This window comes from Aphelocoma coerulescens, chromosome 4A, assembly GCF_041296385.1.
Source record: "Aphelocoma coerulescens isolate FSJ_1873_10779 chromosome 4A, UR_Acoe_1.0, whole genome shotgun sequence".
Lineage (NCBI taxonomy): Eukaryota > Metazoa > Chordata > Aves > Passeriformes > Corvidae > Aphelocoma > Aphelocoma coerulescens.
Window position 1 is genome coordinate 13,640,852 of NC_091018.1, and position 27,086 is coordinate 13,667,937.

Here is a 27,086-nt window from a genome sequence, read left to right on the forward strand (position 1 = left end):
AGTTTTGCTGTTTCCATCAGTGGGAATAGAATACAGTTTTAATTTACTGTGGCTTTAACAAACCTGATTTTGTAGTGGTGTGATCCTGAAACAAACAAATAAATTACAGAGAAACAGGAATATAAATCTATAGGAGATAGATTTGATCTTGCTGAAGAGATAACTCTCTATGTGCGCTGTTTGTAGTAGTTAGTTACATGTAAATCTTAGTGTGATGTACTATCTCTGTCTCTTGAGCTGAGGTCACTTGAGGACAGATTGGGAGTTTTTACTTTAAGTGGTAGTGCAATCAGGCTCACAGCATTTGCTGAACATGCTGAACTATCATCCAGTGTGTCTACATTAAAAACTGTTTTTCCGGGTGAAGATCAATTATTTGTTTTTGCTTTGGATGCTTTGCATTCTTGCTCACAGTTGGGTTGGTGTTATGTGAGAAGGGAGGGTTGTGGGTTCATACTCATATACTCATGTAGTTGCAGACATACTTTACCCAAAAAGTAAAACAGTCCAAAACCTCAGATCAAAAGATGAAGACATTTTTCAAACCTCAAACAAAAGCAATAAATGGAAATAAGGATTAACTTTGTCAATTTTCACCCCTCCCACAATAAATCACCAAAATCTTGGCTTTTATCTTAGATGGATAACACAATAGGCACTAGAGCACACCAACGTTACGCAAATACTTCATGTGCTATCAATTATTTTGGAAGGAGTCATCATCTGAATTGTGAAATGCTTTGACCTTTTTTTTAATGAAGAGTGTAGGAAGATGAGAGTGTTAGTTAGGCTGACACATTGCTTCTCTTGTATTTGTGTGGGTATATTTCAAAGTATTTTCAGAAGAACACAGCAGTGAATAGGGCTCTCATCTCCATACCCAGCCTATCCTGGCCTGTGGAGTCATGTGGAGCCAGAGATGATCCCTGTTACATGAGAGGGGGATAGGAGTGAAGTGAGAACTAAGATTTAGTGGGCTGCTAAAAAGAATTTGGTTGTTATGAAATCAAGAGAATACATTCAATGGGGATGTAGCTGTGCAACCCTGACTGTTAATGACTTTCAGTCTGCAACTAGTAGGAAGGTGAATGCCCCTCACGGAGTTGGGAGAGCAGAGCAGGCCCATGTGCCTAGGGTGTGTTCTCAGGATTCTCCTAACAGATTTCTTGCTAAAATGAAAAGATGGTCAAAATGAATATACAGGGTGTGATGAAATAACAGAAATTAATTTCATTAGAAATTTCCAGAGATATCCTGGATTTCAGATTTGATGTACTTCCTGATTCGAACTGATTTACTTTGAACACTCATCTTTGCCAAGGCTGATACTCTCCATTTTAGTTACACTGCTAGCCATGTGTGAGTTACATTTTCTTTTCTTATGTTTCTGAAAACCATCTCATTTTTAGGCAGTAGCACAGATTGATTACATCAACATTTCCCCAATTATTTTGAGCTTCAGAATACGTATTGATTAAGGAAAGAGTAAGTCCTGTACTGTTCTCTCAGTTGGCAATGCTTGATTTCTTGTTTAGTTGGTTTCCATATATGGATGTCAATGCTTTGATTTTCAAAATTAATCTTGCTGGGTAGGTGAAAGCTGAATTGAAATGGGTATTTCCCAATCTGACTCTTCCATATCTCAGTATCGATTTCACAGCAGGCAGCCATGCACTGCACCCAGCTGGGCACATGGCTTCAGACTTTCTCTGAGGTGGCAGCAGCAGGACTGCAAACAGGGAACTGAAACCAAACATCTTGGCCAAACAGCACCCTATGAAAACCATTGTATTTTATTATCAACTTCAGAGTTTATTAATTTATCAAACCAGGTCAAAGTGATACAAGTACATAAATAAGTACCATAACAGACATACATCTCATGAAGAGAATGCAAAACATGACACTGTGTATTTTGTTGTCTTTAGTGACCAGAAACTGAAAAACACAACACCGTATTTTATTAAATGATGCTTATGATTGTTTTTTGCTTTTCTTAAGGAGTGTTTATTATAAAATAAATACACAATCTGGATTCCACCAGTCCTGTCACAAATACAAAAAACAGGTTGCCTTCTTCGTAAAAAAAATTACAAACACTGTACACTTTCCACTTAGTCTTTTTTCACCAGCTACTTCTACAAACAGACAATGCCTGTTAGGTGAGAAATCAACTGCTGGTCTTCTCACCAGAACACTACAGTTCCTCAGAACCTCTTCCTAAAGATTTATAATAAAATTTTACAGTTTTGCAGCACATTTCAACCCATTAGATGCCAAGTGATGCTCATGCCAAACTGCTTCTTCTACAGTTACACTGCAGCTCTGGTGCAGTGAGGTCTTAGGGCCTTGGTTTGGATTTGCTACACCCCTTTCCAACACCAGGACAGGACTTATGGAAGCTACAGTGCCCAGGAAATGTGGCGGGACAGTTCACTTAGCTCTCCTTTTAATGAACAGTGATAGAGGACTTCTCTTAGCCAGGTGTTCCTGCATTTCAACTTGCTGTGCTTTCAAATGGCCAGTATGCTCAAATATTATCTGCTCTCTGTCCAGGCCTAGGGACAGCAGGGTGGTCCTGAGATCACCCTGTATGTTTTTTCTCCTAATTCCCTTCAGACTTTCCTTCACCTTCATGTCTGTTCTCCTCACTTGCTCCTCTTCATTGAGAAGCCCTGCCTCCCACTCGTCCCAAGGCTCAGGCAGCACAGGCAGGACCTGGGTGCCATGGAGAAGCCTGGTCATGAGGCCTGCACTGCTGATGGAGACTGCCAGGGTTTGCTGCCCAAGCCAAGGATCCCCTCACGATGGTGAAGCTCTCCCTGAACAGGCTTTTGGCATTTAGTACCAACCTCTCCCACAACTTCATCCCTTTAGGAATGTGGACACCCTAGAGTACTGTCACTGGCAGAATGACAAACCTCAAAATCCTTGCTGTCACTGTTGATTTCACTCCCTGTGAAGCCCCAGCCCCTGGTCCAGGCCATTTCCATAAATCTTTGTTTCCTAGCATGTGTTTAAACAGCATTATTCCTGTCTGCTTTTGGAGTAGAAAATGGGAGCAAAAGCGGGCAGAGTCACTTGCATCTTGAGATTTAATCCAACATTGCAGCCACAGGGCAGTACAGGATTTTGGTGAAAACAGTTTTTAAATTGTTACAATTGTTTTGCAGACGAGAGTCACCTGTCTTAAACACACTGTAGACATGCTATACTAAATTTAACAGAACTGCTTAGATTTGATTTTTTTTTCCCCAAAGATAACAGTTGTCACAACAAGCAGTTGCTTGTTGTGCTCTAGAAGGCTATAGCTGTTTAGTGTTTGTCATGGGAGAGACCTTGAAACATGAGAATTGAGAGGCCACTCTCAGAAAAATGCAGATTATGTTTGTGACAAATCAGAACAAATAAATTAAGTTCTGTCACAGCTTTTAAGGCATTATGAATTGTGAGTTTCAATGCTTTAGATGTTTTGAAAATACTGCAAGTACTTCACTACCTTCTGCCACATCACTTTAGAAGGTGGTTTACCAGCCAAGAGCATGTGTAAATAGGACCCAGAAGAATGAAGTTATTAGGGCTGTGATAGGGAGCTAACACTTTTAGAGAAGTGGGTGGAGGAAACAGAGAAAACCACTTAAAAGTGAACATTTGCTCCAATTGCTACAAAAATATAGTGATTGCCACTAACACCTGCTGTTCAGTTTATGGACTTTGTTTGCTCAACTACAAGACATCATCCCAAAGGCAGGCTGCTAAAGAGTTTGTTAGTTTAAATCTGGTTTTTATGTCTCCAACATGAGTATTGTATCACTTGTATTTTTCCTCCATTACTACAAGAAATCCATGAGTCATTTCAACATTAGAAATGGTATAAATTCAGCACAGGATAAAATGCTCTCCATAGCTCCTGCACATTTATTAGGTGTCCTTCTTTTCATTAGTTTGAATAACTTGCCAAATAATAATAGTAAAAATGTTCTGTTTTCTCTTTTTAACTTGTAAAGAAATGCAACTCTGGGAAAGCACAGTCTCTCTTTCTCCTTCCCTTACCAGTAACACAGAGCCTTCTAGTCTTTTGAAGGAGATATTTGAACGGTTGACACAGGCCACTACACATAAAGCAGCAAATTTGCTGTGCATGATGTGAATAATTACTGCATTATAGTTTTGGGGTTTAGGGCAACTGTTGACTTAAGCAAAATAAGCCTGCAGTCCAGCTGCAGATCCAAGTTTTCATAAGTTTTCTTATGTTTCTCCCTCCAGTACTGTCTCCCTTAACAGTGACCCTTTTCAGACTTTTCAAGGTACAAAACCTTTACCAAATCCTCGAGCTCAGTCCTGCACACTCTGCTTTCACACATTTGGCTGATCTGAGCTTCTCCCTCGCTAAATATTTTCCACTGGCCTGAAAACAAAAACACAAAGGAGAAAGATATTGACTTAGAAAAGGGCACAGGGACTTTGAAGACATTTATAAGCACTCTGTAAACCAACTGATTCACAATGGTCAAAGAGGGAATGTCCAATCCTCCCATGGAAAATATTCAAAGCATCTTACAACCATGTAACATATTCCATGCAAAATAACTTCGTTAAAAATATAAATATGGATCAGAATATTACTATTTTCTTTTAATTAAGTAATTCTGTAAGTTGGCTCTATTTATTCAACCCTTTATGGCACTGGATACCCTGGTAAACCAAAGTATTTAAAAGATGGGAAGCAACACAGCTAAATGTTTCATGTGCTGTGAACTCTTCCTACCTGTGTATAATACAAAGTGTGATGGAAATGAACATTTCTACACATTTTTGATAGTATTAATAGAAATGCACGCTGTCCTGGTAAGTGGAATACTACATTACAGATAACAATGACAAGCTACAGAAGGCTGACAGCAAAAATGTAGGGAATTTTTAATATGAAGACTTATCTGTATCTCAATAGGTCTGTAATGATTAAGAATATATTATTTCTGGGAAAAAGACTTCTTAACTAGGAAAAAATCATAGAAAAAAATTACAAGTTGTAATGCAAAAGAACTAAGAATTAAAAATATCTATATCTTAATTCAAGTAGCAAATTAACTACTGTCACAATCCCAAACTGGATGAAATACAAAAACAAAATTGAATCAAGAGTGATAAAAGAAGTACATGTCTTTCATAAAACACATTTCAATAATGAAGATATTGTTAAGAACATAGGAAAGTAGTCTTTCAAATATAACATAAGTGTATGTAGAACCCCTTTAATAACATCTGAATTTTCTCCCTTCTAAATTACTTTCTAAAACACTGTGGTAACTTGACCATGTTACCTAAATAAATCCAAATTTTGCTGCTGTGCTGACGTTATTTCAGACTTATGCTAGCATGGACAGAAAAGACCCTATATTATACTTTATCAAAATACAAGAGACTAAGATAGCATGGACATGAACTACTGTTATATGTATCTATATTTTAAATTGCTGTATTTTGATTACTTAAACCTAAACTTATCAAATATTGTGATCATGTACTAGAGGAAAATCCAGTACATCCATTTGACTGTGTTGAGTAAGAGAAAGTTTTTCATGGCTGTGATTATATGGAGAGTATAAACTTCAACAGGTCAGAATTTTACTTACTAAGGGTTGTTCTTGTTATCAACTTGAAGTAAGGAAGTTCTTCAAATTCTCTCTTGGACAGTTTTTCAACATAGAAGTGACGAAGAATCCCTTCAGCAAAGAAATGAGAAGTGCATGTTACTGGAAATGTGCCCATTGTTCTAAAGCTGGAGTGCTGGCCTGCATTTTTGTAAAATTTTCAGTCTATTTTTTTTTAATTCTGTTTTTCCATCCCCCCCCACCCCCATTTTTTTGCTATTCCCCTGTAAATCCTCCTGTGAAATTGGGATTGCAGTGAGTTTGTGAGGGGTGTCAGAATTAGCCAATTCTTTTCCAAAATAGGTGAATGCTTCCTTATTATGATTAAATGTAAGATTACAACAGAAGCCAAAAGTTCCAATGTCTTGGAGAAAAACAGTATAATTTTGCAGTCAGATACCATTTTGAGCCAGCAGGCAACATGACTGTCAAATCATTACGAGGCTTTGTGGCTTAAGACACAGGGTAGTTGTGAACCATCCAAAGCTCTGTGATTTCTTTTCTGCTCCCACTTTGGCCTTGGCTTTCTCCTTTAAAGCATCTAGGGATGTATCACTTCCATGTAAAAGGGTGCTCTATGTGGGGGTTTCCTATGAGGAGCATATGCTTTTTGCTTAAAGTAGATAGAGGAGAGAGGATTTTGATGAGACTGGAGATAATTTTTATTACACTGAAAGTTCACAACTTGCAGTAGTGCTTGGGCTTCTGAATGCTTCTCTATTTTGTTCCAATTTTACCAGTTAGTCCAGTAAAAAATTCTGTTTCCATCCTTAAAACATTTTTTGCCCATATTCTATATATACCATCATGGGTGTATCGTCAGTATGGCAGATAGGGCAGACTGATTTCAGTGGAAAGCTTTTTGGGTCATCCTAAGTAACAGCCTCCAGGCACTTGGTTCAAACCCTACTACCCATTTCACTGCAATAAATTACACAGAGTAATACTGAAAACCTGTTTGTCATTGTGCTTTTGCTGCCAGTGAAGGGTAGGAGTTAGCAGAACTACAGCTTTGTGTGTTTCTGATGGGTTTTGTACAGAAAAGTTAGAGTATGTTGGAAGTGGCTGTAATAGTGATATCCTAAAGAGCCAAAAGAACAGCAGTCTCAAAATCCTTGGATCTGTAAACTGTCCTGGGATTTTAATGGAAGATGATACACTGTTTAAAGAAAGAACTTGCTTAACTCACCTATTCTAATTGTCCACACATGTATTTCTATTTGAGGTGGCTTTTCAGTCTCTATTGCAATTTTCCTGATGGTTTCTCCTTCCTCTGTGAAAACGGATTCATAGACAGGAAATGTCTCTTTCCCACAGAAGTAATCCTTGTTGTCAAAGGTTTGACTTGGCACATCTTCTGTTTAAAAAACAAGAAGGACAGAACACATACTACAGCTATAATCAAGTCCTCCAGAACTTACTTGGCATCAATAGCCAAGCATGGCTAGTTTGAAAGTAGAATGTTCATTTGTATGGCCACACAAATCCATCTCCAGCTATTAACACAGACAATTAACAGTGCTCTGTTCTGCCAGGTTCTGACAGCCTGTCCATGGTGGCAAGAAAGTATTTATACTTCTAATCCAGTCTCCTAAGGAAATGAGCTGTGTGGTCTGGGAGACTCCTCACAATTTTTGAACCGGTTGTCCATGTTTCAAGCACATTTGAAATAGTGTTAGAAATCTCAGGGTAATAAAATAACTAAATTAAAATTGGTGGTTGGTTAGAGTGAAGAGACCTGAATTAATGTTTTGGTGAGGAAAAGAATCTATGAGGTTTGCATTTTGCTTGGCAGCAGTCATGTGGCCAGTGCAAGCCTGAGCCACCCACAGTGCACATTATCTCCTGCCCACCTGGTAAAGCTGTAGAGCATATAAGCAGAAATTGTAATTATTCCATTTGCAATTGGAAGCTGGACAGGAATATAAGAGAGATGATACAACTTAGAGGCTCAGACCACTGTTTGTGGAAACACCTAATAATTAATACATCTCCACATATACATGAGACACTTCAGGAAAAGGTTCAGCTTTCTTAAAAATGGGCACATATGATCTCAAAAAACAAGGCAGTAACTTCCTTTTTGCCATTAATTTTTCTACTGAAGCCTGTTAGCCAGGTTTTGTTGACTGTTTTACCAATGAAAGCTGTGGATCTCTGCTTTACAAGTATCCAGAAGATCTAGATACACACCTCCTGCCTGCCTACTGCCACTGCACCGTGTTTTTTCCCACTGAGCAAGACTAGCAAGAAAAGATGGGAAGTGTGCATTCTATGAATGTTTCTACATATGGCTGAGCAACTCATTTCCTTAGAAAATTCTTGCCCAGTGCATCACCAAACAAACACACAAATGGGTACGTAAGGGAACTGTTTAAAAGCACATAAGGGAACTGGACACTCCTTTACCTTTTGTATCACATGAAACATGGCTTGTCATTTGGCAAACCATCAGCAGAATCCTTTTAGCAGATTTTTCACTAGCTGTAGGCATTTATTTTAGTAATGTCTACAGAAGTTTTATCATTAGTGCAGCATAGACACAATGCTAAATATGTGATGTTAGTATTTACTTTAAGGATTAAGTTATGTAACTGACACCAATCAGAGTTTTGAGTCCTTCTGGTACATTTTGAAAAGCAGAAATGATGTTATCTCCATGTGGATTTCACAAGCTAGAAAAATGATTTGAAGGTTCTGTGGGCACTGTGGTGGGGGAAGGACAGGAGTCTTTTGGCAGTAATGAACTTTCTGTATACATTTCTGTAGTACTCTTTGGAAATGAGCATCAGGAAGTCATGTTAATAGCAGAGAGAAAGGCAGTGACTGCTCAGAACACGTGCCAGCAGCATGTCCCCAGTGTGAGGAGCAGCAGCAAGAGGAGAGCTGGCCAGGCAGCTCTGCCTGTCTCACACTGAGGCCTCTGCACACACACACTGGAACATGGCACAGCTGCTGCTGTTCACATCGGAGCTTAGTGTGATCAGGAGGCCTGAGCCAAGCCCTTTAACATGCACAGCAAAAAGGTGGTCTGTGATCAACTTTGTTTTACCTGGACAAACTTTACAGCATTTTCCTTCTACTTTCTGAGGGTATTTGCAGGGATATTGTTCTGGACAGTGAATTTTCTTACATTCTTGTTTGGTGATGTTGCAGGTGCACAATACACACTCTACAATTCCAAAGGCCCGGAGATTGGGATGCCAAGATTCACCATGTGAGTATGTTTTGCCATTTGAAACACAAACTGCAAAGGAAAAGAAAAAGAAGAAAAAAGTACAGCTGGAAAAGGTATGGTCACTGGCTACCTATCTATAAATATTCATTTGATTCATGCATATTTTAAAGATATGCACACATAGTTTAAAGCAGTGTCTCTGTACCTCATCTGTGAGCGTCTCAGATCCATTTCTCTGCTTCTTAATTTTAACTTGGAGTTCCTTTACTTAAAATACTCTGAGCCTGTGGTCACCTTTTTCTGAGCAGTTTTGCATTGATTCCAAATCTGCTGATGTCCATTATATTTTGAGGAAAAGAGTGAAGATGTCTGAGTCAAGTGTCTGACTAGCTCCCCCCTGGTTCATGCATTTCAGTTGTGCATTAACCAGCTTATAAAACTCACTCCTTCCTCTCGTATTCTCAGTCCACACACAGGACACAGCCTGCTACAGTGGCTTTGGCTGCATTTGAATTGAATTTGCAGATGACAGGTTCATGTCATTTGCTACTGAATTCATCTGCACAGCTCCAGCCCCATTAGCTGAACACAGCCTTTGCAGTGAGAGCAATGCTATCAGCTGAATGGATTAGTGCCACCTGGGCCTTTTATTGCTTTTGCATAAGAGTTTTGCTACGTAGAACACAGAACAAACCACAGAATACTTGCAAAATGAAGTTTAACTCCTTTGTGGAAATATAAATGTCGATAGGTATATAAAGTAATTTGGCTTTTGGAATCACAAGAAAACATTAACATGAAAAGATGCATATGGGACTGAAATCTCATTCCAACAGCTTCTAAGAACTTCAGAATATTTATTCAGCAGAGCCCCTGGGAGTCAGAGAAATACAGCTGACACAAAGAGAGTGGAAAAATCCATGCCTGGTAGAAGCCACTTTGGGTCACCCAGCAGTTGATGGGAATTATATCACTTTACACCATGTTTGCATTTGTCCTATAAATCCTACTTCTTTCTTTTTAAATATTTTATAAACACAAAGAAAAATGCAAACTAATCCTAACAAGGTGAAAGAAAGGGCACCGCCTGATTTCTAAAAGCAACAAAAGTGAAGCTGGGATATGTTGTAAATATTTCCAATTCTTCTAATATGCCATCATTTTTATTAATGTTTTTATTTGTGAAATGTGTTCCTATTTTGCCTGTAACTTTCAAAAGCAATTTAATTTTTATCTGTAATCTGAAATTTATATCTAACTGGTAACAGATGTAACCAACTGGCTTATACTTTACTGAGTTACTGAGATTTATGGGGAGTGTTTTTTGCAACATCTTTTGTGAGCTTATGCATTCGTTTAGTTTATAATTTGTTGCTTTTTAACTCTTTCTTAAGACATGGGGGTTTTTAGAGGTAGGAAACAGTTTTGTTTCTCAAATAAAAGGGAAGTTTTATCTGTATACTTAGAACATGGGAGAAAAAACTATAAATGAAAAAACTGTTAAGTACTCAGCTGCTCAGTAAGCTTCTTACATGCTCAAATAACATATTATTGCTAATTTCTATATTTATATGGACCTCTTTTCCCCCAGCCAGAGTTCTCCAGATCCTTTATGGACATAAATACTGTCCAAGTTCTCCCTGACAGGGGAAGGGATGATACACGACACTGTGTGGATACATACTCTCTGTCTTTTAAGAGTTGATTAACACAGAAAAATTAAATATATACTCTGAGGTAACAGATGAAGCCTCTAGCACAAGCCAAATAATGGCAAATAACTTCTGGTTACCCTGTTTTTAGTGCTCTTCATGTTCAGAATGATAAATCTGTATCCACACAACCACATAGTATTTGCATGTCAGGAGAGCTGTTGTGTGTTTATTTTTTAACTTGTTGAAACGTGTCTCAAGGGACAGGTGCATTAATTAATAAAACACTTGTTAATTGTGCAGGAAAAAAAGAAAACACTTGGTCAGCATTCCTTTTTCCATCACGGGGATCTCTCAGACATTCTCCAGGCAGTGAGTGAAGTTATACTGCATCCAGAAATATGCTGTTCGTCTGTATGTTCTTTATTTGCTGAAACAAGTCAGTTAGAAATTCCTTTGATGATGTCTTCATGTGTGAATTACGTGTCAAAGACATTGCACTGCGTGGAGATTCCTGCTCCTAGATTCAGCATAAAACACTGGCATGATCTGAATGCTTTTTCATGCTTGTTCAGGTGGATAATAAAGATCTTATAGCCAACATTCCTTCTGTTAGTTAATACCTCAAAAGATTAGTTGGCCCTAATACAAGGGATTTTAACTCTTTGTGGGTAGCTTCTAAGTGTATGCTGACTGGTATTTGTGGCCCCCTGTGGGAACTGAGCATCCCACCCTTTTTACTGTACAAAACCTGCTGTCCCACTAACTGGTGAACTGGTATTTTCCCTTTATTTTTGTCCTTCCTGTAGTGCATGAGGAATGTGACTTGAATATGGTTTGCCACATGGGCTTAAAATTCTGCTGTCCCCAAAATGTAGCATGTCCTATATTCTATTAGAAAAAGGCCCTAAAGGATTCTTAGAGTAAGATTCATTACATTGGTTAAATTTGCCTCTCTACAGCTCAGGTATCCAGTACAGGCTGATTGCCTACTCTGCCTCCTGTGTTAGTCACAGGGGAGGAAAAGCAACCCTTGCATCCCACTGTATCAGGAAACTAGTTTAACCTGGGGGAAGACATGAGACTGTCTTTCATGAGAATAATTTGCTAAGTCTTGGAGGCAGAAAACCTCCTAATACTATGGCAAAGCTTTATGGTCTGAGATTTGCAGGGCAGTTGAAATATAAGCTGTTTACAGCTATGAAAGTTACAAAATAGGAGAGAGTGTAAAGAAAATAACCACAAAGAATTTCCTCCAGGACAAGTCACTGCGTGAACAAATTAGTGAATCTAAAGGCATCAAAGGCATCATGGTGTCCTTTGTGGCACAAAGCACCCTGGCAGCCACTGCATGAGCTCTCACAACTGTGGGGCACAATCCCACAAAGTAACTCAGAGAGCAATACTGCCTTTGCAGAGTGAAATGCACTGTTGTACATGTAGCCAGAATTTATCTCACTCAAGAAGGAATTTCATATCCTCAATAGCTTATTGCTTTTGCCTCCCTGATTTGCATTGGATTTCTCAATACCAGTGTGAATTTTCAAGATTCTGCTGTATATTTTGAGAGGTTTTTTGAGCTCTAGGTGTTGATTCTTGACCCAGAGCAATAGTGTAAGAAGTGCTTGTTTTTACCTCGTCCATGCTTATGCTTGCTGTTGATGACGATTTGTACTATTGTTCCTGAGGCCTGCTGGGGATCCGTTAGGACTCCACGGTTACTCCTGGCATTGGCAAATCGTGGAATGTTGACTACCTGCCTGGCAGAGCTGGGTGACAGGTCGTAATGGGAGCGATGGTATGAGTGTCTCTGTTTGGGGACAGAAAGAGAGCAGGAGAGTAAATGTCTCATTCCAATGGACAAGGGGAATGTGTATTGCTGGACTAAAGTAGTAGTAGTAAGAGTAGTAGTAGTAGTGCATAGCATGTTTTCTAGAGCAAAAACACTCGTTTTTTTCACAGAATCATTTTCCAAAATGCCCATGAACCTGAAGGTTTCTTATTACAGCCCCTATTCTATAAGACATGATTCTTCCCACTCATCCAAAGATCTGCTGGTTCGTTTATTTAGGTAGTGCCCCTAATGCTTAAAAGCCCTTCAGATTCTCTCCAAATGCTGTTATAAAAATCATCTCTTGAGCAGTAAGTTGTTAATGGATACTTTCAACCACCAAAGACAGTGATGCCCTAAAGTAAATGTATATGTGAACTGGGAAGCTAGTGTTTGCAATTATTATTTAAAAGCAATTCTTCCTTAGCAAAAAAAAATACTGTCAAATCTTATTCTTATAGAGCATACACAGCAAAAACCAAATCCAGAGACCTCAGGAGCTCCTCCTGACAGTTTCTAATTCAGCATTATTCATGAATTCAGGTTGAGTGAAAGAAACCTATTTTGGGCTAGATTCACAGAACCCAGGATGAGGCAGTAGGTATTTAGCCCACTATCATCCTTTTCTCTTTTTTCCCTGATGTACTGCCATGCACAGCACAGCAAGAAAGTATGTCTTTAAACTGTGGGTCCCACTTACAGCTTCCCTGTTGGCTGGCTGCCGGAAGATGTCTCCGTCAGAATGTTCCCATGATAATTCTCCATCTCCTGTACATGAAGCAGAACAGTATCAGTTAGAGGAGTAACTGTGCAACACCTTGGGAGATACAGAGGGAAAAAGTCTCACCTGGCTTTACAGCTATATTTAGGGTCTAGTCAGTAGCAGAGGAATGAATATGAAAATCAGCAAATTTTAATATTAATATATTTGGCCATGCAGGGAGCAGAAACTGACTCATAGTTTCCTCCCCATGAGCTGTGCTAAATCTTTACAATATTATGTTTAGGTTTGCATTTCACAGAAATCACAGAGGAGACATAAAAGAGCTTCTGCCATATTGAAAAGGACAAGCTAGATTATGAGATAAATTATCAATTTGACATTTTTAAGTAAGAGCAGTAGACAGGAAACTACATTAAAAAAGCCCTGCATTAGTGCAGACAGTGAGTTGCCTCTGGTACATAATCTGATGTAATCTCACCTCTCATATGGAAATGCTAATGAACTGGTTTCTCATTAGTGACTGTGTCTGAAGCGACTGATTTCTCCAGTGTAAGGCTGGTTTACTGCATAGCTATGTCTGATACTTTGTACTTTGAAAGTCAGATTGATTTTTGTAACTGGAAGAGGCTGGTTTCAAATACAGCTCAAATAACTACCTGGTAACTGACATCAGACAATTAACAAGGATTTACTTTAATTAACTGTCAATGTATTACATTTAAAACAGTATGTCACTGTATTTCACCCTGGGAACAGGACTATCACTTTGCTTGCTAGAGATCAGGTGGCTTCACAAGTAGTTTGCCTGGCAAAAAGTTTCAAGATTTGTAAAGATACTGTGGAGTAATATGGCAAAGCAGCAAAGAATGAGGAACAATCTCTATGCAAAGGAGCACTGCAGAGAGATCCTCATCCTTGTTCTGTCTGAGGTGACATGTTCATGCAACACAGAGCACTGCCCTCCTGAGAGATCAGCTCAGGTCCTCCTCCATGGTGCCACACATAGGTTAATTACCACTGCATGTCCCCAGGGTAAGCAGCTTTGTCAGCCTGCTGCACTGATGGAACTACACAGCTTCTGTGCAGGACCTCATTCCTTCAAATTTTGCAGGGCTTTCTGCACCCTGCTGCTTTACTAGCACTGATGCACTCTCATGTACCTTCTTGCTGGCTCAGCCCTCTGCTGCTCAGAGCTTTTGATCCATTTTGTGCACTCAGTCAACTCCTCAGGTCAGGGGCTGTGGGACTATGCTGGTAAGTGTTTTGCAACTCTTAAACCAGAGAGAAAATTATACAACCAACTATATAATACTCCTTATTTTTACCATGCAGTTGTACTGAGTTCAAACAAGCAGAATATCAAAAGAATACAGCGGCACAAAGGTGCAAGTAGGAGAGTTTTTCAAAGCATCCTGGCATCACTGATATCAAGAGTGGCACTTCTGAAAAGTGTAGGTACCTTCAAGTGCCTATCTGCATCTTTGAGAACAGGTCATAGATGCTTAGATACCCTGGGAGTGATGATTCAAGTGCCGTTATACTAACAGTGAGATAAAATTCATCCAGAAATTCTCAGACATTTTGGACTTTTAGACAGACCATTAGGTTTAGACATTCAGAAAGGCTGGGAAGGCCCCTAGAATCAAGCGTCCTGTGTGTACAAGATCTAAAATGCAATTGCTAGTAAAATCCTGAAGTCATGTGAGTATTGTCTGACTCATTTATATTGTAGTAATTGCCCTTGCCTCTCAATTGAAATTCTCGTGTCTTGCACAACTTGAGTAGGTCTGGTAACTTGTCAGAAAGAAGCCCATCTTTTATTACAAAGCTTCTCTACCCAGAGTAATGGCAGCTACTTCAATACATCATTTGAAGCCTCAATTTACCTCATTTGGGGGATGCAACTTCATCATCAGTGCATTCTCACCTTATTTCAACTTAGGAAAACAAAGGTAACAATGTTACCTTGCTGGCACTCACAGGGTAATTTCCCGATGTGCATTGGATGGTAATTACATGGAAAACTTGCAGTGTCCTGAGTGACAGTGCTGGTGCACAGACAAGGCTCTGAAAGGGGAAGGAGTAAGTTCAGAGCCTGTCCTCCTGTGGCTGTGCTTGAACTTACCTCTGCAAACTGGACAGCAGGACTCCGGAACAGAAACTGGGAAAGAGCAAGTTAATTTGGGACAGGTCTTCAATCCACAGTACACATTTCCTTCCTGCCAGTAAAACACAAAGGGGAATTTAGAAGGAGTTGTCGACTGTCTGGTACTGTATATTCATTTTTTATGGACATGCTTAAATCTGTGTTTACATAAATGCCACTCTATGCAAAAGCAGAATATTAGATTAAAACAGTCTGTTCAGTACTTGTATTAAATTCTTAGTTCATGAAGAATATGATGATGATGATTTTATGAGAGGAAGTACAGAGGTGCCAATAGTTGATACTGAAGAGCTGGTGGGATTGAGAGAGATGTTCTGGTTCAGACACTGTCTCTGAAGAGTCACTGGGTGACTGCTCAAATATACAGGATTTGAATTGTGACATCTCAGGAATGGCTCTGTGGCCCAATGCCAGTTCAGAGCTGTCCACTCCCGGCCTTGGGGCTCTTTACTTATCAGCTCAGTCTAAATGAAATCAGTCATTGGCTTAGTGCTATGTTTTCCAGTTAGGTTGAAGGGAAATATTCTATATATGCCAAGCAGCAACATTTTACCTGCTGCCTCTGCATTGTAAGCTCACTTACAGCAGATGCAGAGTATTCTTTGTGCAGTGTGTTTAAAAGGTCATCTGGCATTTGTTTACCAGGTGCTGCACACTGGCTCTGAGCATTCTCATAAGTTTCAGCATTAATTCTCAGTTCCCAGCCTTTGCTATGTATTGCTTATATTTCAGTCTCACATCTTCTAGAAAGAACTGAAGCATAGACCGAGCAGGCTCCTGTCAAATCATGTTACTTACTGAGCAGCTGCACTGGGCACACTGGTTTGCTTGCCTGTTTTGGAAAAGGCCCTCAGCCACAAACATTTCGCCATGGTGGTAGGTGGTGCCATTGTATTCACAGGATTTCCCGGTGATTTTGCTGCTTACTGAGAAAAGGGAGTCTTCTGGAAACAATGGGAAAGGAACACTTCATGCAAATGTTCTTGATAATTCACAATGTCATAAATAAAGGGGAAGAAAATCTTCCCTTCTCCCTCATTTCTCTATATTATGTAATGACAAGTTTTGTCATGCTGCAAAGTACGAGTGATATACTGATACCTTGCTGAACTTTGGTAATTCACACTTTGAGTTGACTGTTCCAGTTAATCCTAGGATGCTGATGATCAACTGCAATGCCAGCACTAATGGCCCTGTCTCATGCTGCAGTATTTTCCCTTGTTCTGTAGCATTTGGTGTTAGGACAGAGGGGTGTAGTTATGCGCCTACTTGTTACACGGACATGGCTCTTTCATGCTTTAATGTAAAAGGCATTCTGTGCATACACACAGAATCCCACTATCAATAGCTCTGTTCTAGCAGGGTTTCCCCCTTCTTAGCACTGGGTACTGATTTTTTTTTTTTTTTTAATGATTTCTAGTATTGCAGCCCAGAGAAGACTTAATTGCAGGTTAGCAAGTTGTACCACAGGGCATGCACGATTCCATGCCATGCACAGGCACAAACCCTCTGGTAGAGGAGCAGCAATACTGATGATGGGACTGCCAGACTAAAGCTATGTACTAAGCAAGTGTTTGTTCCTAGTGGCCTTCACAATTCATTGCTGCTGTTGTTTGCAGAATGGGCAAAATTTGTCAAAGGCAGATGCCAAAAGCTAGCCAAAAGTTGATTTTTCTCTGACATGCATTTTAATGTCAGAGGTGCATCTGAGTGAACTTTGCAGAACTTGGTGCATATGACAAAGTGCATGAGATGGCAGTGTCAATTCAACTCTGAAACCTCCTGCTTCAACTCAGTATCATATCGAGTTCTGCACCCCAGGGGTTATAATGTTTTTCTGAGACATAAAGCTATCCATACCTTATGCTAAAATATCCTCTAGATTATTTAGCTGTTAGCAGTTGATAAACTCTGCAAAGGGATTACACTTTACCCATGAAATGCAAGTTACCTGATATTGCTTGGGCAGTGAACCTGGCACTACATACTTACATTCACATGACTTTAGCATCTCAGCATGGGAAAAGACATTTCAAACAAGGGCTCTGTGGAAGTAACAGTGGAGTGTTTGTTCTCTGGAACCCAAATCACTGCAAATTTCTAGGAATGCAGCTGAAATTTCAATCAGTGGGTTTGGGCTTTCATGTAAAAGAAACCTGACCTGAAAATTCAGGTTTTGCTACAGTCCCTTTCATTACCTATCAGATAAAACCAGAGATATTTTTTGGTGAAATCATGACACCACAGAATGTACATTTTTCAGCTGTGAGCTCAAGTGAAAGAGCAGTTTTCTGCTGGCATGCACTGGCATGAAACACTGTCATTTAGTTTTCCATAAAAGCATACATTAATTACATTGGTCCATCAAATATTAGTATTTTAAATGGTAAATGTCAAATCTGTCTGTGGAACATACATGCACTGCAATATTTAGAAGTGTATGGGGTCAGCAAAGTCCATTCTGTAGGAGACTGGCAGAAGTCAGCTAGCTAGGGTTCCTTGCCTGACATTTCATTGCCTGACACACTTGGTGTTCACACTTCCACCTCTGAAGCACTGGATACACCATTAGTTCAGTGCAATCAAGAGAGTCTAATGATACCTTTCTAAAATCTTATAAAGAGTACAGAGCCCTGACAACACCTGTGTTTGGCATAGAAGTGCATTGCTTTCAGCACTTTCTGTATGGTTTGCTAGTAATGCACAGTCTGAAATGGAAAGATGTATGCTCTAATTAAGACATCCTTTGAAAGTCATCAGCAAAAGATTCAATTGACAAATTCAGCTACTATTTAGGCACAAATATTGGAAAACATGGATAAAGAGACTTCTTAGGACTGTGCTGCCTCCCAAAATTTAAATCTCCTTCTTGGGCTTTCTGAGAGACATCTCATGGAAAGCAGGAGGAAAGACTGACAAACCTTTTGTTATGTCCTTGCCCCTTGGGCAATTGGAAGAGCAGAAGAACTGGAAAGAAATGAAAATGGAAGGAGAAGTGAAAGGATAACATAGATGGTGCTTGACTGGATACAAGGCCCTGTTCACACAGCCTCTGCAGGACATTGCTGTGCCCATGTGGGATGCCTGTCCAAAAGCAGTGTGTGGCTTGTGGTCTGACATTTGCAAAGACCAATACCTGAATGACTCACCATGACTCTTCAGAGTGTTGGATGAAGAGAGTAAATTTTACTGCAGATTTACCTTGGTATATGCCACAATACTCAGATCTGTAGGAAATTACCAGATGCCCTTAAACTGTGGCTTCTAAATCAGGAAGGAGAATGGTAAAACTTTTATTGCTTGGAAAATGATGGCAGAGAGTTGCACTATGTAGTTGTTTTCATCTGTTTCTTTTAATTGATCACAGAGTTGGGCCTGTTACAGCTAAATCATAACATGCAGCCCAAAAACATGTACATCTGCCTGTCTGGAATATGGGATGACATTCTATGGCTATTTTAAACCGGAGAATCACAGGATCATTAAGGTTGGAAAGGACCTTTAAGATCATCAAGTCCAACTGTCAACCTAATACCACCACCATGTTCACCACTAAACCATGTCCTCAAGTGCCATAACCACACATTTTTGAACACTTCCAGGGATCAGGATGCCACCACTTCCCTGGGCAGTCTGCTCCAATGCTTCACAACTCTGTCTGTTGAAACATTCTAAACACATCTAACGTAAACCTGCCCTGGTGCAACTTGAGGCCATTTCTGCTCATCCTGCCACTTGTTACCTGGGAGATGAGACTGAAACCCACCTCACTAGAACCTGCTTTCAGGGAGTTGAAGTCTTATTTGATGAAATAATTTTAAGAAAAGTCAGTTTCAATTACAGAACATAAGACCGTGGTTTAAGTCCTATGCTGCACAAACCTGTCCATATGATCATCTGTTAGCACATTAAGTGACTGGACATATTTCATTATTGCACAGTTAGGTCTAGAAGAAGTTTTCAGATCAAGACCACATTACTTGTTATTGCAAAAAAATATATACAGTCATATATTGGAGATGGCATATTGGAGAGCACAACCGATCCTCTCCAAACACAGTATTTGCCTGGAACTGCAAGGAAGATTTGTTTATATTCTGTGTCCAAATATAATTTGTCTGGTGCAGTTTCTCTCTCTCTAACTTTGCTGGTGTGTGACTGACTTTCTTCAACTCGGACTTGGTTTCTTTCTAATGCTTTTTAAATTATGGCTAATTAGAGGAGTTCAGACTCCCCCATGATATCATATTCTCCTGTAGAATGTGAAATCAGAGTCATTGTGATTTGTTTTAATAAGTGCCACGTTTGAGCTTTGAAAAATCTTGTCATTAATATTGATATCAGCATACATTATTCTGTGCCTCAGTGAAGACTTGTTAGAATCAGATTAATTAACTGCAAATGCACTGCATTGCTCAAAGCTCTATTTGTAAACCTTGCTTCCTAATCAGGATTGTTCCCTGAGCTTTATCTGGCATTTTAATGGTGCTGACTAACATTGCTTTAATTAGCTGCCTCTGTAAAGTACCAGGCAAACCATCTGTGTGAATCCTTTTAATTAACTGGGTTCAATCTGAGCTTTTTTCTTCTGGCATTCTTAGCATGTCAGTGGAAGCAACATACAACGTAAAGAATAAAGATATTATAGCATCAATTGAAAAGGAAGTATCTCTGTTTCTGTGATTGGCATTTATTCTCTAAGGGCTCAGACTTCCTTACAGAAGTTGAGAGGCCATGCTTACATTTGCCTACAATTTTAGTGTGGTCAAGATAAGACCATGAGTCTGCAATATGGATAGCAGTGATTTATCACCAACATTAGCATGAGGTAATGGCAGGGGCCAAGATGTACAACCTGGGCTTCACATGACCTGATATCAATTTGAATTTATCCTGTAAGTAACTTCAGAGGTTAAACCTGGCTGAAAATATCCTTTGGATTTTAAAAACATACCACAGAATACAACTGTATCAAAAATGCATTAGCTTCAAAAGAATTATTTTATAAAAAGGAACTGGAGACTATGATGGCTATACCTGAATCCTTATATCCAAATATTTCTCTTTTCCAAACATGGGATTCTGTCCAGCTTCTTTTGTTTGCCTGGGCTGTTTTTCACTGATGTCTCATACACGCAAGGTAAATTCCAGCCTCGATGAAGCCAATTCCAGCCAAGGATTTAGCCAATGTATGTGCTTGAATGCTTTTTAGAAATTGATGCTTGTACTGTGAGGAACTGCTGATCTATAAAAACAGGCTTTGTATCAACTAAGAACTGTAGTACACCTCGATGTGAAAGTTCACTATGAACTAGAAGTGCATACAGGTATAGTTCACAGATTCCATTAATTGTGGTTCATTTGACAGAGCATGTGAAGAAACAGTATGGCAAAAAGTTTGCCATGAAGGGATGCTACCTCAGTGTGAACTGCAGCGCCAATGCTTTCCTGATAGTCTGACAAAAAAGTGCTAGATATGAATTTCATAAACCATAGACATTATATGGAAATTTTCTGGTTCAGTGGAATCTGCTCCAATTACATATTTTTTCATGGAAGCCTGTCTGGATTCCTGACGGTCTGCCCATGACTTGAGGTGTCCAAGGGCCAAGGTTTGAGGAAGAGTCAAAAATGTACATATACTTGGCCTTCCTGGCTTCTGGAGCTTTCCAGCCTTCTGGGAGAAACAGATGCTGTATCACATGGATGACAGTTTTGGAAACACCATCTTTCAGCTTTTTATGTTTACAATTCTATTCCTTCCTGGATTGTTATTAAAACTTGGTCCTGAGATGTTTTACCCTTACTTGGATATGAAGTAGAAGAGCATCAGTTATTTGCAACTAATCCCTTGAATAGTTTAGGCAAATTCCATGGGCAGTTCCCGGTGTTTGAAACAGTGGTAACTTCTGCAAAAGTATTTATGTGCAGAGAGTGAAAAGCAATAACCAGCTATGAACAATCTAGCCTTTTGGGAAATGGGAGCTGATTTATTTGAGAAATGGCTTTAGGATCTAGTCTTAAGTACAATCAATTAAGCATTGAACTTGGGTCCTTCTGGATAAAGACAAGAGGTGTAGGTATAATTACTAACAGACAATTTAGGACACTACCTAACATACTGCTAAAACCACCTCAGAATCAGTACAGTCATGCCATGATAATCAGTGAAGTATTTATGATGTGACATCTGAAAGACAAGAAAATCAGCTGCTTATGGGCAGTCCTTGCCAGTGGGGACAGCGAGACCTCTTGGCTTTCTGACAGTCATTGTGCTGAGTTGTATTGACCTGCAGCCAGTAGCAGGTTGAAGTGAGTGTACTCCCGAAATGGAGACTGCACACGTTGGCCAAGAAAGGTGCAGGCAAAGCTCACGCTAGTCATAACCCTCAGCAGGATCTGCTGGGACCCTGTACAGCCCCTCAGGAAGGGTCTGTGGGGTTTTATTGCATCTCTATGAGGTGCCTTCTCGTACAATATTCTGTCCATTTGTGTTAGTACTTAACACTCTCACTATTGCTTATTTTAGTATCAGAACATCTGGCAAAGAACATTTTTTAAAAATTCTACAGACTCTTGGCTTGCTGACTTAGAAACTATTTTTGAACTGCAACATTCAGAATCACCTAGTGTCATTTACCGAAAAAGATATGCTTTTAGTGTCCAGCAGAAAGGCTGGGTGCCCAGCCTGGCTTGGGTTTTACAGTTTGTCTATTTTATTAAATTAATCAGAAGGTCTAATGCCTTAAGAAACTTACCATACTGGGAACTGTTTTGCAGATAGTCTGGTTTTTTTTAAAGCAGACAGATGATAGATTATGAATTTGAATCCAGAGAGGATTTTATTAAACATGTTTTCTGAATCAACACAGAGCATAAGCATGTACAGACCAAGAGATTGAGGATTGTTTTGGAACTGTATTCACTAGAGAAGCAATTGGGTTCTGCTCTAACTCCGGGACAGCCGCTTGCACTGACATCTCTTCTGCACATTTCTTTATATTCTCAGTGAGTTTTGCTACTTAATGTACACAATTGGAAGTGTCAGTTTAGTTGCAACAGGAACTCTAAGCTCTCTAGGCTGTATCCTGGTGCAGGAAACTGTCTTTGGACACCAGCTGACTGGTGATGTCACATGCTGCTTTCTGTACATCTCAAGTTGTAACAGCATAATGCAAGGCTGCATTACTTTCCTTGTAACTTAAAATTTGCCTAAGAATTACGGGTTACATATTCAGAAGCCACACATAAAGAGCCATTATGAAATAAAACACAATTCTTGGAAATGTGTAGACCACAAGCATTTCTAATGCCAGAGGGGAACAGGACTAGAGTATCAAAGTACTTCTTCCTTCTTTGCTTATCGAAAATTCTGTGAAACCTGAATCAACTTAGGCACACACATGGCCCAACAAAAGTGGGCAATACTTTGATGACCTGACATCTGCTTTTGCAGAACTCTTTGCTCAGGTAGAACTTGCACATACCCCTAGGTCTCTGTTAAAAAAATATAGTTAATTCTCCTCTTTTATGGAGTCCAGGTCTTTTCCTAGAAACAAACTATTCCATAGGGTAATGTACATGTAGAAAATATAGGGATGATTTTTGCATACCAAGTGGTTTTCATAGCTATGTTAAAAGGTACAAAATAGGCTCCATGCTCCACTGCAAAAGCTTCATTCCAGGAGGCCCCAAAATACTACTACCTGAAGTAGTCTGGAATAACAGTAATGAGATAACTTATTCATGTGCAGATTCTGAATGGGAAATGGATTCAAACTGAAAGACAGTAGGTTTAGATTAGATATTAGGAAGAAATTAATTACTGTGGGGGTGGTAAAACCCTGGCACCGCTTGCCCTATCCCTGTGACTGTTCAAGGCCAGGCTGGACAGATCTTTGTGCAGCCTGGTCTAGTGGAAGGGATTGGAACTGGAAGACCTTTAAGCTTCCTTCTAGCCCAAACCATTCTATGATTGTATGAATTTACTTTTCTAGTTACTTTTGATTGCACAGACAGTTGAAACATGTTTGGATCCTCTGTCACCCTGAAGGTCAAGAGGAAAACACAGAGTAAGTCTAAGTACTTCAAAATTCACTTTGTGAGGGGACCAGGGCTAAACTCCTCTCTCCATCTTTTAAAGTGCTGTATGCCTCTTCTGGTTGCTGGAACAGCCACTTTGACAGCTAGATAAGCATGTAAAGATGTTAACAGTTGTTGAGCTGCTCTGAGTAACAATGTCTGAACTAGCCTTCTTTCACCTATGGAAACAGAGCTCTGAAAAAGTGGTAATGAGTCCTTTGACTGCTCCAGCCTTGGTGATGTGTTCCAAGGGGTTCAGCCAAAGCTCTCCCCAGCCCTGGAGAAATCTAAGTGCTAGTAAAAGATTCCAAGTAAAAGATAAAGAAGCCTGCCTCCAGGCAAAAATCCTCTATGTTAGGCTCTTCTCTCTCCTACATACAAGACAATAGAATATGGCTGTTGTATATAAGGAACAGCTATTCAGTATGAGACATATTTGGAACGGAGGAATAAATATGTGTTGATAATCTCATCCTTAAAAATTCAAAACAGAGTGGTCTAAGACTTAAAAGAGGTGAGGGAAGCATCCTGCAGAGATTATGCATCTTTCTAGGAGAATGACAGTGAGATTTTGATCATAGTTATGTTGAATAAATCTGGAAAAACTCTGTTGATTGAACTAACCCTGATGCTATGTGTACAAACCAAACCATATTTTTAAAATATTCCTTAAAAAAAGATCTTCATGTTTATATGGAAAAAAGATCACATAAATTATACTCTTCTGTGTTTATGCAGTGCATTTCATGCAGAAATACTAGTACTTTATATAACACAGAGCACTTGCCTATTTTCCTGCAGTTCCAGTGAAACTAAGATACAGTAACAGCAGTAGGTTTGCTTTGTACTCAGAGATCCAATTAATGTTTGTCTGCTGACCCATTTGTACCAGAAAGGCCAGTGCAAAGAAGCAGATAGCTGGCTCATTCTGCTGCTGTGGTTCACATCCCCAAAAAGACCTTCAGTGCAGGAAACGTTCTGTGACCATATTTTGGCCACTTGGGTATGAGGTGCTATGCTGGGGTTACTTGGTGAGAGGGGCCAAATGCAGAGGTGCTAAAGAAAAGAGAGTAGACAGGGAATCTCTGTCTTACAGGCAGTGAGGGACATTGTGGAGCACAAGTTTCATGGTGACCTGGAATAAAATATGCTCTGTTTTTTCCAGAAATTTTCCCATCTACCAGACTTTCCTCAGTATCTGTAAAAGCCTCTTGCATACCTTTGCCTCAAAAAGGCAGGAAACCTGTCAGCACCATCAACTCAGTTCTATGTATTCTGGACTTGCTCCTAGTGCAGCTTCAGGGCTGGATATCTAAACTGAGCCCAGAGAGCCAGCAGCACATGAGGAACAAACTGCTATTGCAAACTGGCTGTTTCAAGGTCAAAACCACCAGCTGCTGAAAGGAGACTTTTTTTTACAGTGGTAAAAAAGTTTTTACTACTGTCACATCAGGTAGGGTAAAACGCAAATATTCTAGAGCTACTTCATCACCAGGACTAAGTCTTGATTCATCATCTCATAAAAATACAGGAACCTCAGATAAGAAAACCTCTTACACTGTTTCAGTGCAGGGTTATCTTCTAGGGGTCAGCTAGGACTATTTTAAACAACTTTTGTGGCTGGAGGTCCTTGGGGATTTGTAGCACAGCATAAGAGACCAAATGGATTTCTTTCCTATTAAAAATTCTTTTTTAAAATTTCTTCCCTCTAATTTTGTTTCCGCTCTACACAAATGTGTCACCTCAAGGTCTGATCTGACGTCCATTGAACTAAATAGATTTGGAACCTGTCCCAAACACCTACTCTGTGTGGCACAGCAAAAAGGCAGTTTCCCCTTTCATCTTCTGTCTCGTATTTCTACCATATTCCTTAGTATTTCTAGAGAGAGGGAATATATCATAGTCAGTAACTGCATCTGTTCTCATAGAAGACTGAGTCCAAAAACTATCAAAGTTAATAGAAATCTGTTGATTGACTACAGTAGAATGTGGATCAAGCCTCAGTCTGTGTGCATTTAGCCTTTTCCCTCAGTCATGCATCACAATCCAAATCATTACAAATCTGTGATTTAAAGAAACATAGATGATGTGTGAAGGTTCCTTTAAAAAACAACCAAAGCTGTGCAATGAAGTTGTCTTTAGAGCAGTGGTGGAGGCTGACAATAAATGTGGATGGAAAAGTTGTGCACTATCCAAAAACTGCAAACACAAGCTCTAAACAAAATCCATATGTGCCTCTTGGAGGTGCAGGTGTCAACGATATTAAGCCACAAAATGCTTTACATCAAAATAACTTCAAGGACCAGGTTAAGCTCTAAAAACTCCAGGGTTATTCAGAGTTAATCACCACAGCTAGTCTTTAATATGGTCAGATGGTAGAAAGTGTATGAAATTCATTGCTTGAAGGAACTACTAGCACCTTATCTAGACACTCTGAACTTCCATACAGATTCAAGGCAAAGATGTAGTTTCAGTTTAAACATTCAAAAGGCTGTTGGTTGTGTTTTAGCTTTCTAGGGCTAAGTCAAGCTCTTCACATTATTTTAATATATTTTCTGCAGCTTAATTTCCTGTATTTTCTTTTATAGTTGCATAAAAAATTGCCCATCAATTGCCCAGCAACTCTGAAGGACTCATAAAACACTTTCTAGGTTGCTCTAGTTTAATTCCTTCTCTCAAGTTAAACGATTATATGAATCCACCAATCACTACCCTGCCAAGGAAACAAATTAAATGAAGCTTTGGTGCATTCTGAGTCCTCTCTGAAGCCTCTTTGAAGGTCTTGGAAGTTATCTTGGAAAAATTCTGAGCAGCTTATCCTATCCTATCATGTCAGTCCAAAGAATGGCAGTTCTATCACCCATGTGGGAAGATATGTATTCTTTCAATGCATTTTGGATGCTGATATACAGATAGACTTTTTTTGAATTTTTATGGTCAAAAAAGCAGAATGGAAACAAGTGATAACCTCAATCTGGTTGTGATAGCAAACATTCCTTGTGAAGGTAGTGACGAAGGCAAATCACAAACCGATACAAATTATCTAAGAACACATCAATAGGAAAGAATTAGACATCTCCTTGTAATGCCTATGCCATTATATTTCTAAGCCATATTTACTTCCAAATAAATACTTAATTTGAACTATCTGACAACTACACATTGTTAGGACTCTCACTTGCTGATATGAGAAGGGTAGATGGTAGCAAGAAGAGTTGCATAGAGAATGGAAGAGCCGGGCACAGTAGGCCTTCCTCCATCCCAAAAATGTTTGTGAATGGAAGGGTAAGAAGACTAGAACAGAGAGCCTGGGAGCTCTGGTGTGTGAGCTGGGTAGAACCCAAAGCCTCTTCACCAAATGGTTTTATGTACATTCTGCAATGGAAAAATCACTCCACCAGAGCATTCCAACAGTCAGGGTTGAAGATTTTGGTTGTAATTCAGTGCGAGACGCGCTGCACTACACACACGTTCTGTTTTTACTTATAAAATGTCTGTCAGGTCAACAGGTGCTGTACGTGCCCTGCACCTTGTAAGGCTGAGTCTTTATCTACACTGCAGAGTGCAGGGTGTCACCTGGACTAGCTGAGTTACTGAGTGAAGGTAGCACTGAGCTCATGGCAGGCACATTTTTCCTGCTTCTTCAGCAAGTTTTGCAGTGCAGAGGATCTAAAATAGCTAGTGCAAAGATTCAGGTATTACTGACTCATGCTGCAGTCTACCCTGCAGAGAGACCCTCACTTATTTTTAGGTGATGTTCTCAGACCACTGTTGTGAGACGCCTCATCTGGTCCATCT

At 39.6% G+C, this 27,086-nt stretch overlaps 1 protein-coding gene and 1 long non-coding RNA gene across 4 annotated transcripts in view; one reads left to right on the forward strand and one right to left on the reverse strand.

The window, feature by feature from the left end:
• The window catches only part of LOC138110473 (uncharacterized), a 67,945-nt gene extending 58,999 nt beyond the window's left edge, over positions 1 to 8,946 (forward strand). Inside the window, exon 3 of the long non-coding RNA XR_011150944.1 lies at positions 8,811 to 8,946. This is a non-coding gene — a long non-coding RNA (uncharacterized lncRNA). The remainder of the gene's footprint in view (positions 1 to 8,810) is intronic.
• CHRDL1 (chordin like 1) overlaps positions 1,806 to 27,086 on the reverse strand; it is a 38,228-nt gene continuing 12,947 nt past the window's right edge. The window contains exons 5-12 of one of the 3 annotated variants that reach the window (XM_069015398.1): positions 16,005 to 16,147; positions 15,165 to 15,258; positions 13,016 to 13,083; positions 12,120 to 12,294; positions 8,707 to 8,901; positions 6,844 to 7,011; positions 5,637 to 5,726; positions 1,806 to 4,408 (exon numbers count right to left, since the gene is read on the reverse strand). In XM_069015398.1, the coding sequence (XP_068871499.1) occupies positions 4,278 to 4,408; positions 5,637 to 5,726; positions 6,844 to 7,011; positions 8,707 to 8,901; positions 12,120 to 12,294; positions 13,016 to 13,083; positions 15,165 to 15,258; positions 16,005 to 16,147 (1,064 nt within the window). In that variant the 3' untranslated portion in view covers positions 1,806 to 4,277. Of the gene's footprint in view, positions 4,409 to 5,636; positions 5,727 to 6,843; positions 7,012 to 8,706; positions 8,902 to 12,119; positions 12,295 to 13,015; positions 13,084 to 15,164; positions 15,259 to 16,004; positions 16,151 to 27,086 lie in introns of all 3 variants that reach the window. The other 2 variants (XM_069015399.1, XM_069015397.1) reach the window with 2 other exon arrangements.